The sequence below is a fragment of the Microtus ochrogaster genome, chromosome 19 (assembly GCF_000317375.1).
Source record: "Microtus ochrogaster isolate Prairie Vole_2 chromosome 19, MicOch1.0, whole genome shotgun sequence".
Taxonomy (NCBI): Eukaryota; Metazoa; Chordata; class Mammalia; order Rodentia; family Cricetidae; genus Microtus; species Microtus ochrogaster.
In genome coordinates this window covers 43,093,674-43,105,043 of record NC_022021.1, presented here as the reverse complement: position 1 = coordinate 43,105,043, position 11,370 = coordinate 43,093,674, and the positions used below count along the sequence as shown (strand labels likewise).

Below are 11,370 nucleotides of genomic sequence, written 5' to 3'. Positions count from 1 at the left end.
CTGTGAGCAAGTGTGACAGCCCCTCCAGTGAGCAGATCCGCTGTGAGCAAGTGTGACTGCCCCTCCAGTGAGCAGATCCGCTGTGAGCAAGTGTGCTACGGCCCCTCCAGTGAGCAGATCTCCTGTGAATGAAGAGCCAGAGCTTGTTCACAGTGTGATCTTCCCCTGTGTACCCTCTTCTGTCCTTGTGTAGAGGACCCTCCGCAGAGAGCCAAAGCCAAGCCTTGCCCTGGGATCATCAGTCATTCATTTCAGGAACATTGATTGACACCTGACTGGCTGGGCAGAGATAAGGACTTAGTGGGGTATTCTTTTTCTCTGGTGTGGTTGTTGTTTGTTTGTTCTTATTTTCCAGTACTGGGGTTTGAACATAGCCCCCCCCCCCCAATGATAGGCAAACAGTTTATTTCCAGCCATCCCTAAGCCTTACAAATCATGATAAACTTCTTTTCTCTATAAAATATAAAAGGAATGTTAAAAGATTCAGCATTAGCCTTAGAGGAGATTTCAGACTGGTAGATAAAGCCATCATAGGTGCATAGCACGCCTGTGTATGTATAAGGCCAGCAGTGTGACAGAGGAGACCCTCACTGTGGACAGGATAGTGTCCTGTCCTGCAGTGTGTGTGGAGCAGACCTGCGGTGTGGAGAGAGGATTGGGGATGCTCTGAGGCCTGAAAGGCCTAACGTGCTGGCTGGATTCAGGCCTTGGAGATGCAACAGAATTCTAACCCTGTGCTTGTGCGGAAGATGGAGAAAGTTACCCCATGATAGGAATCAGACTTACTCTTTATGACTCCAAGAAGAGCATGGCAGGCTGTGATCACAAACCTGATTCTGTGTCAGCCCCCTAATTCAGACCTGCCAGGGCCGTTCTTTAGACGTATCGACTAAGAACCACAGCAATGTTGAGATCCTGGCCAACTGCGCTGGCCTTCCTTGCTTTCCTTACCTTGCTAGCTCTCCATCCTTTGGCCTTAGATCACACTCACAGCCCAAGGAAGCCTTCCCCAGCACTGACCTCGGTCCTTCTCAGCTCCATTTGTGCCCCCTGGAGGTTGCCTCAGTGGGCCCATCTGTCTGCATCTAGGAGTCTCTGCCAGTGCAGTCCAGCTGTTGGGCCTCTGGCTGATCTGTAGGAACAGCCTAATCTGTGTCGATAGAATGAGGGTAGACTTAGCACTAGGGACATAATCAGAAAAGGAAAGTAGCTGCCTCTAGAAGGGAGTGTGTTCCCAGATGAGAGGTGGGCAAGCCCGAGTTACGTCATGGGTTCTGGGGAGATGGTCGCAAAGACTGGTGGGATCTTGATCCGGCCTTGATTCATCACCATGTGTTAAGCGTTGGGCCATGGTTTAGGGCCGTCTAGGCTGTGTGATTTGCTTAACATCTTGAATCTAACAAATGACAGAAGGAAGGAAGGATTCCAGAACACACAGACAGACAGATGAACACACACACACACCCCATTCTGCAGTCAGTTATCTCCTGGGCTGTGCCACACTTCCACAATTCCACAGAAAAGGATCGATTCCAAGCTCTTTGATGTCCCCTGTCTGCACCTACAGCTCTTGTGTTTTTATTGCTGGTGGGCTGTCGAAACCCTAACAGCGAGAAAACTAAATTTCTCTTTAAGACGACAGGTCACTTTTGACAGTTCTGTAAGATGCTCAGAGTAAAATGAGACAGCTCAGACTTACAGTGTTCTTACAGCACACACAGTCCTCCCTGAGCAGGCAGGAAGTGATTTCCAGGTATATTATGGGTACTTTCAGTTTCCCAGGACTCCAGAGTGAGAAGGCCGCATCTGTGGAGGCTGCTGCCAACTTGAGTAGGTTACATGTCTCTCTGCTCACGCCTTTCAAGATAGAAACCTTCCACCTAGTGCTTCTCTTCCTTGGAGAGAATGGCAGGGTCCCGTAGTTGTCGGCTTTCCTGATTCTCTAAGAGGAAGAGCTGGTCTTTCTTAATTGAGCAGAACTAACACCTGAATACAAAGTAGAGCCTCTCAGCCTCATCGTATCAGTGAATGACGAAGACAGCTTTCTCCCAACCACAACAGAACACAGTTGAGAGTGTCTGTCGCTTGTGAATTTCAGTGTAGTGTTAGAACACGCCCCAGCTTTTGTTTTTGTTTTTTAAACAGGAAGAGTGTACCCTGAGGTCCCTCTGCTACCTCAAACATCAAAACACCATTGTCTTTTCTACCCTTCTAGCTCAAATTGTCTAACTTCTCTCTGGTCTAGATAGTAGCCTTTGACATACCACTGCCGGGAGGTCATGGAGCTGGACGCAGATGAGGTGTTGGTGTGTGTAGAAAGAAAGAGCCACAGTACTGATAAACTGTCCTGTGTAAGATTGGGAGAGAGCTGAGGACCACTCATTGGTGGTGTTTGGTTAGCATGAGTGGTTCAGTAGTTAGCATGATTCAATCCCTAACACTGGAAGGTAGTTAAGACTGAAGACTGTAGCCCCTGGGGAGCTAGAAGCAAAGAATTATCTAGAACAAGTCTAGAAGTCTCGAGAGGAGTCAGTGTTGCTGCTAAACTCACCCAGGAGCCCTGCCCCAGGCGGTTGAGCCAGATCTTCATTTGGTTTCTGGCTTTTCAGTGGCTTAGTTTTGTTTTCAGGGCTTGGTGTTTTCCACCCACTTTTGGGTTTCCTGTTTTAATGTTTTGAATTACTTCAGCTTTGATACGTTGTAGAGAATGGGGGAAAAATTTAAGCATTTTACCACGCATACACACCAAAAGCAAAACAAACACACCCAAGCCCAGTGATTTTTGTAGTTCTAGCCAGTTATCTCTCTTGTCGTGGAAGGTGAGCACAGATAAGGCTGTAGGGTCAGGCATTTGTACCTGCTGTAATTCCTCAAGGAGCCTAATGCCCGTTTCTCCTGATTGTTGGGGACATGCTTTAATCCTGACGGTTGGGGAATATATGAGACATATATTAAAAAGAAAGAAAGGTTGGGGAGAGAGAAAGAAAGAGAGAGAGAGAGAGAGAGAGAGAGAGAGAGAGAGAGAGAGAGAGGGAGGGAGGGAAAGAAGGAAAGAAGTGTGTTGTGGAGCTCAATGGTTCAGTACAAAAGTATGAAAAAGGAATTTTGCTTTTTGCCCCTTGACAGGCATGAAAGAGTCAGATCCCTACTTCCTGGCAACGTCTTTCTTCCCAGCCTCCTCTCATGTCCCGCACTTCCCAGAGCTGTCTTTGCTGAACTCTCCCTGCCTACCCTCCCTTTGTTCTCGTGGGGTGTGGGATGACTGTCTGTGGAGGTAAAGAGCTCTCTCCTTTGCTTTCCTGCATCCCACTCATGACCCAGCAGGACCCCTCTCTGAGGCAGGGGGTGGAAGTTGGTGGTGATTGCAGAGTTGTCTCTGGTGGGAAGAGGGGCCCTCTGAAACTTATGTCCGAAGTGTTACCCTCTCCGCTGTGTTTGGAGAGATGCTGTTTGACTCAGTAGGAGTTCATCAGACTTGTCCTCATACTGATTGACAGTCTGGTTATGCTGTTTTATTCCTGTCTTTTTTTGAGTTTAACATATTTATTGACCCTAAAACAAGAGAAAGGTATGTGTGTGCCTGTGCATGTGTATGTGTGTGAGTGTGTGTGGGTCTGTGCGTGTGTGTGTGATGTGCATAAGTCAAAGCAGGCTGTCAGGTGGCTTCTGTCGATCATTGCTTTATTCTCTTGAGATAAGGTCTCTCACTGATCTGAAGCTCACTATTTTGGCTAGGTGGGCTATCAGGTAAGCTATGGCTTTGTCAGTGTTGGGATTACAGGCACATGCAACCGTGCCTGGTCCCTATGTGGGTTCTGGGAATTCAAACTCTGGTTCTCAGGCTTGCACAGCCAGTGCTCCTTACCCACCGGGCCATCTCTCCAGCTCTGAGAAAAGGATGTACATTGTTCTCCCCTACAGCCGTAATTGTACTTACTACCCGTGCTGATTTGAAACTGCGTTCAGCTTCACGGTCACAGATAGGAGGACAGCCAAGTGCTCAGGCAGGCAGCTTCCAGAACTACATGGCCGCTGCCTTTGATTACTGGCTCTGCCAACTATTGGGCAACTCCCATTAGGTGGCTGCTTAATCTTTTTGTCCCTAACAGTTCGCTAATCTACAAAGCAAAGGTGGTTAGAGTAACCACAATGAAAACAGCGGTAGTGTTTGTTGTGTGCTTAGTGTAAATGATACTGTGGCCAGCCCTTCTCTGACGTTTCCTTCACGCCCTCCAGCAGGTCTGTGCCTTCTGTCTTGGGATGGTAAAATGCACAGACCTGTGCTAAACATTGGCTGCGTACCAGGACCCGCTCTATTCTCTCTTCTTTCTGACTTAGAGATGGAGGTAAAGGGAGGTTCCTGTGGGGAATTGGGGCTCCTCTGTGGCACTGTGGGGCTCAGAGGCAAGAAGAAGGCAATCCATGCATAACACCGCAGCCACTTGGATGTAATGAGATACAATTCTTCCTACTCTTTTGACTTAGAAGTGTTGCTCCTAAAAACATGGTCAGAGAGCAGCTTGTGCGGATCCTTACACGGCTGTACAGCCATGTCTGCCTCATACGTGCCGTCCGTCCTGCAGAGTTCCAGCCTACCCACCTCTGGATGGCTCCCACCTACCCACACCAGAACCCTGCGATTATGCTCCGTCACCCTTCTTGGTCTGAGTTACTTAACAAAAAAAAAAAATGTGAGCACCTAAGATATAGGGTCAGCTGATCAATGAATTTATATATTGGAATGTTAAGAATGGATCCGTATTACTTTCAGGTAAACAGATGAAACCTAAGATCTTCACGCTAAGTGAAATGAGCCAGAAACAGAAAAGTAGCCAGAAACAGAAAAGTAGTGTGTGTTTTCTCTCATATGTAAAAATTTTAAAAAAAAAAATCTGAAAGAGAGGACTGTTAGGGGAGGGTGGGGGGAAGGAGAGAGGGGGGACAGGAGAAAATAGATACTGTAGGAGCACAGTGTGTTGCTGTGTGGAACTGTCGTGGTAAGCCCTCCAGTTTGAGCAGTGGGTGCATGGAATCGAGAGAGACCCGTGTTCCAGGTTGTTTCCTGGTAAGGTGCTCAGAAAGCTGCCTTCTTGTCGGGTTCATTTTGAGGATATGGGCAGAAGGCTGGGGCGGGGCAAGGGAGAGAAAGATACAGGAGAACAGGAGAGGGAAGAGTCGTAAGGAGGAGGAGATGGGGAGAGGGAGAGAGAAACGGAGACAGAAAAGGTATGAACAAACACAGAAAGAACAGTTGTCTTCAGTGGGCTGACAGGAAAGGCCTTATTCTGAGGAGAGATGCCCCAAGGGGCTGGGCGGTCCCTCAGATAGCATCTGAGAGATGAGCAGTGTCGGGGGCAGTACCCGGTCTTCACTGCAGTGGCTGTGAGCCCTCCACTGACCCCTGACATACACACATGAGTAGCAGCCTGAGTGATGTCAGATACTGTACAAAGTCCCGCCGTCGGAAAGAAATATGACTGACCTGTGCATTCCGAAGAAACTCGTTCTCTGGATTAGTTCAGAAACACACCCTCCATCGGACAGTCCTTGCAGCGGTGGGTCCTCTCAGGGTGGTGGGAGGGTACTCACGGACCTCTTTTGGAAGCCAGTACCTGTCAGAACTGACGGTGTGCAAATCCCTTGACCCAGCAAATTATCCTTAAAGACAAGCCGCCAGGAATCCTTAGGGGATGTGAGTAATGAATGCTGACTGCTTGCCAAGGCATTGTTTGTAAAGAGTGCAGAACTGTCCAGATGTTCGTTGGTAGGCAAAGCACACAGGACCAGCGATGCCAAGGACCTGGACATTCGTTACAAAGAGTGTTCTCAGGGCTGGGTGGGAAGCATGCTCTAGACGCTGGCTTCAACCCCTAATGTTGTCAGAAAGAAGGAAGAGGTCGGTCTCTACATACAAATCATATGTGGTGTTCTGGTTTTTTTTTCAAAAAATATTTTTACAGCTACCACATGTTATATATTCATAGATAATACTATCCTGTGTATTCAAGAATATACTAAAAGTAACTGTGTGTGTCAGAATTATCAGTGGAGAAAGCCATCTAAATTGGTAATAATGTAAAATTATACATGTTAACATGGGATAGCTTTCCATTAAAAAGACTTTTTAGGACCTTTAAGTTGTTAAGATTTATTTTATTATTTTACTTGGGTGTATGTATGTGTATCTGCGTGGGTAAAGGGCATGTGTGCAGGTGTGCACAGAGGCCAGAGGAAGGCATCAGATTCCTTGAAGCTGAAGTTACAGGTGCTTCTGAGCCACTCAAGGTGAGTGCAGAGAATCAAACTCAGGTCCTTTGGAAGCAACAGAAAGTGCTCCTAACCACTGAGCCCCCTCAACAGCCCCCCTTTTTCTAATTGATATGTATATGTGAGTGTCATGTCAGTAGTGCCAGAAGAGAGTGTTGGGTCCCCTGGACCTAGAGTTCTAGAGTTTCAGGGGTGCTCAGAACTGGGGTCCTCTGAAAGAGCAGTATGCTCTTTTTTATTTTGTTTTATTTTTTTGAGACAGGGTTTCTCTGTGTATCTTTGACTGCCGTGGAACTCAGTCTGTACACTAGGTTGGCCTTGAACTCGTGGAGATCTGCCTGCCTTTGCCTCCCAGTGCTGGGATTAAAGGTGTGCACCACCATGCCCGGCCTGAGCCGTGTACTCTTAACCACTGAGCCATCCATCTCTCTATCCCCAGCTCTGTGTTTTTAAACAATAGTTTGCTAAATTTTGGGGAAATAGCGAATATAATGATTTGAGCAGCCAAATAACTTCTTTCGACAGATAAGCATTTTTAAAATGTTCTTTTAGGTAATGGGAAGTATATTTTAATATGTGCTCCTGGTTATTTTTCCTGATTTGTTAGTAAATTCTTTCCTTATTGGGAATATAAATACACATGAAATATCCAGATGACCAAAAGTAATGGAATCATAGGTTCCATGCTGATGAGGGTTTTATTGCAGTTGGTCAATGGAATTTTACTCAATGATCTGTTGTGGAGGAAATTATTTCAAAACAAACCCCAGGGGTTTTGGCCACCGTTCAGAAGTCCTCTTCCTCATTTTTGTACTTCAGCTTGTCACACACTCAAGCAGAATGTGACCGGAAATCTTCTGGACACAACAGAGTACTGCAAGCCCATCCGCCGGTCCCTCGGCCCTTAGTTTTTTGCCTTGTTGGACCAGGCATCACAGTGGGCATCTGAAGCAGCGAATGTGGAAAGTGGTACCCGTGCTTCTGCTGATTGGCTCACTCCTGTGTGACTCAAATGATGATGCGACCTGTGATGCTCCCAAACAGCAATGGGTAATGGGTCACCAGAGCCTGCCTGGAGTGGATCCAAGAGGTCCTTGGCGAGAAACGAGCGTGTGCCCACCTTGTGCTGTGCTTCAAAATGTCATTTCACCCCTTCCTCGCAGGGCCACCTGCGTGGTACAGTCAAGACATCTCAGATAAATGTCATTTCACCCCTTCCCCACACGGCCACCTGCATGGCACAGTCAAGATAACTCAAATAAATGTCATTTTACCCCTTCCCTGCACTGCCATCTGCGTGGTACAGTTAAGACAACTCAGATCTGGGTAGTCGGGTGTCATAAGCACACAGACTCCATGGTGGAAACAGGATTTGCATTCGGGATTCTGAAGCTCCTACTCCTTATGTCCACTTCAGATTATTAACTTTGTAGAAAAAGATGTTTTATGTGACGCTGATTATGGGAGAATTTACTTGATGCTTTAATTTTGGATTTAGTGTTTGAATGCGCTAAACAAACATGTATATAGGCCTGAGGGAATATCTCAGTTGGTAGTTTTTGCCTCTCAATTGGTTGTGATGTTGTGTGCTTGTAATCCCAGCATTAAGGAGGCAGAGACCAGTGGATCCGTAGGGCTTGCTGGCTGGCCTCACTTAGTAGGTGAGCTTAAGGTCAGTCAGAGACCACATCTCACAGAAGGTCGATGATACCTAAGGAACGGTGCTGGTGATTGTACGCACACACTCACGCACACTCACACACACACTCACGCACACACACACTCACGCACACTCACGCACACACACAGAGCTTTACCTCATTGTACACACAAACATGCACATCTACATACATACACAAAAATGTGTATAAATCGATGATAGTCAATTGTCCAATGTGTCATATGTCCCTTAAAGCAAATGTGTAACTGTGTTAGGCATGTCTGTTTTTTTAGTAGGAAGTGACCAAGTTCACTCCTGGATACTGGTTACAAGCCAAGTCGTTAGCATTGCCTGGAGAGCTGCAAGGGTTTCTGTGACGATGGTGATGTCGCTGCTGTCAGCTTCCCTCTGCTACTTCAGAAGGCTGCATCTACATCTAGGGCACCGGCTGAAGTGGTAGGTCATCCTGTCATCACGGCTTTTCAAAGACACCCTTGCCCTACAGAAAGTTCTTATATTGTAATTGTTTCCTTTATCTTTCAGGTGGATTGGCTATCTGCAGAGAAAATTCAAAAGTAAAGACTTTAGCGCATACGTTTTCTTCTTTTTGAGGGCAGAGGAGGCTAGGGAAAGGAGAAGAGTGGGCAGTTTCAGCTGCCTTGTATTTTCTGTTTTGCCCAGGAAACCTCAGTGTGGAGGCAGAAGTAGATTTACTCAGCTATTGCGCGAGAGAGTGGAAAGGAAACACGCCGCGTGCCAAACTGATGCGGAAGGTACAGTACGGCTGCTTGTGGCAGTGTAGGCAGGCAGTGTCTGTCGGCATCCGGGCGCATTCTGTTCAGCTTTGCCAAGCCCAAGGCTCCACCAGCACCAAACGGGATGTCAGTTAAAGCTGCAGCCTAAGTTTGGAGCCAAGCAGCTGCTAGATGCTGGCTTTAGGTCTTTTCCTATCTTGCTTTTCTGCTGTTGATAACACAGTCTGACCAAAAGCAGTTTGGGGGAGGAAAGGGTTTATTTGACTTCCAGGTCACTGTCCATCACTGAGGGAAGTCAGAGCAGGACCTGGAGCAAAACCTGTGGAAAAACCCTACTTACTTACTGGCTTGCTCTCTGCATCTGGCCCAAGCTTACCTGCCTAGGGACAGTGCTGCCCACAGTGGGCTAGGTCCTTCTATGTCAGTAGTCAATCAAGACTGTCTCACAGACGTGGCCACAAGCCAGTCTAGAGCAGCCAGTCCCCTGAAGTGGGTTCCTCCTCCCCAGAAGGCTCTAGGCTGTTGACTCAAGCTGAGAGGTGAGCTAACGAAGACAGGCTTCAACCTAGAGTTTATAGCGCTGAGAACAGAATCAATTAAGTCTGTAACTTGAGAAAAGATGAGTCTTCTGATCTCTGGCCTTTTAACTTCTGCATGTGCTGTGGGGACTCTTCACTGAGGGGGATCAGACACCCTGCATAAGTACTTCGAGGAGATTTAGGATGTTCCATTGGAATGATCTTGGTAAATGTAAATATCCCCAACAGTGTTGCCCACTCCTGTCTTTGGTGGGGGGAAAAGGAGGGAGAGGTCCAAAGTACTCTTTGGTGCGGTCTTAAAACTCTACCATTTTCACTGTGGTTAAATTGTACTCCTTATCAGCCCCAAAGAACCTGGTCTTCCAAGATGAGTCATCTAAACCAGCACGAGGCAGACTCCATACATAAGATCCACTTTAAAGTCCCATCCATAGGGCCACACTTAAGTGATTCAGGGTAAAAGCACTTGCTGTCAGTGTGCTGCTGGGGTCAGGAGAACCATTCTCTGGCTTCCAGATATGCACTAACATGTGCGTGTGCATGCACACACAAAATAGTGATATGATGATTACGGCAATAAAGTTTAAAGATAAAATAGGGGGCTGGAGACATGGCTCAGCTGTTACGAGTGCTTGCAGTTCGTGCATAGGGCCTGAGTTCAGCTCCCAGCATCTATATCAAAAGGCTTACAATTACCCGCCTGTAACTCTAGCTCTAGGGAATCCTACACCTGCTGTGGGCCTCCATGGGTACCTGCGCTCATGTAAAGACCCTCCCTCTCCACACACAGACGCACACACACACACACACACACACACACGCACGCACAAATACACATCGTTTAAAAATAAATTTCAAAAAATTTTTCTAAAATACACAAAAAGAAAACTTTTTAAAGACTAAAACGACATCATCTATCACTACTCCACTTATTCGGGTTATTGGGGAACCATTCCCCTGTAGAAACACGCTCACTCGGTGTGTTCACTGAGACTTCACTTCCAGGGTAAGCACTGAAGTCTGTGCTCACTGAGCTCACACTGGCGTCTGATGCAGCGGAGTTCATTCAGACCACCCTTGCCTCCTGACAGGCCTATGAGGAGCTGTTCTGGAGGCACCATATTAAATGTGTTCGGCCAGTGAAGAGAGATAACTACGACGCTCTCAGGTCCGTGCTGTTCCAGATCTTCAGCCAGGGTCTCTCTTTCCCATCATGGATGAAAGAAAAAGACATTGTGAAGGTACGGTGTCCCACAGGGAACATGGTCGTGTGGAGGCTCCCGGTCCTGGCCGGGTAGCTTTGTGTTCAGGATTCCCATGTTGAAGGAGCGTTGATGGGTTTTTTGGCTGGTCCCCTCTGTCTCTTTGCAGATAAGCCATCTCAGCATGCCGGTATTTTCAGTTTTGTTAGTTTTTAATGCTCTCAGTTTTTCTCAAGAAGCACCCGTCCTTCATAGTTAAGGAGGTCTGATAACACGAGCCCTTTTCACTATCACATAAATGTTTATTAACAAACGCATACAGAATGTAGTCACCACCCCAAGGTTCTCTCATATACTACCTCCGTAGTCAGCTGTCCCCAGACCTCTGGTCTGTACACTTTCTAATCTGCTTTCTGCCCCTATGGTTTGCTGCTTCCAGTGTCATGTGAACGGAATCATGTACTCAGCCGCCTGCCTGCCGTCCGCTAGCAGTGAGCATTATCGCAGGAACTGAGGAGGCTTTTTGCTCTGACAACATAGTCCTTTATATGACCAGAACACACTTTACCCACGATTCAAGGGCACCTGGATTGTTTCCAGTGCTTAGCTTGGAATAGGGCTGTTAGGAATAGCCTTCTATGGGATTTTATAGGTATAGTATCTGTTTCTTTTAGGCAAATGACCAGGTGTTAAATTCCTGGTGCTTTGGGAGGTGTGTGCTTAACTTTCAGAGAAACCGCCACATTGCTCTCCAAACCTCCTTGGCGTTTTTGTATTCCCACCAGTATAGTGCAAGAGTTATAGTGACCCCACACGGTCACCAGCACTTAGTATTGTTGGGACTGTTTGTTTTTAGCTATTCTACTAGGTATGGTTTTTTCCTCTTACTCATTTATTTGTGTGTGTGTATGTGTGTGTGTGTGTGTGTGTGTGTGTGTGTGTGTGTG

The 11,370-nt window shown here is 47.0% G+C and overlaps 1 protein-coding gene across 3 annotated transcripts in view; it reads left to right on the top strand.

Moving 5' to 3' along the window:
• Otulinl (OTU deubiquitinase with linear linkage specificity like) overlaps window positions 1–11,370 on the top strand; it is a 25,858-nt gene that overhangs the window by 8,876 nt on the left and 5,612 nt on the right. For 2 of the 3 annotated variants that reach the window (XM_013349734.2, XM_013349735.2), the window contains exons 2-5: window positions 8,221–8,383; window positions 8,471–8,502; window positions 8,609–8,700; window positions 10,313–10,462. In XM_013349734.2, coding sequence (XP_013205188.1) covers window positions 8,221–8,383; window positions 8,471–8,502; window positions 8,609–8,700; window positions 10,313–10,462 — 437 coding nt within the window. The remainder of the gene's footprint in view (window positions 1–8,220; window positions 8,384–8,470; window positions 8,503–8,608; window positions 8,701–10,312; window positions 10,463–11,370) is intronic. The other variant, XM_026783812.1, reaches the window with a different exon arrangement.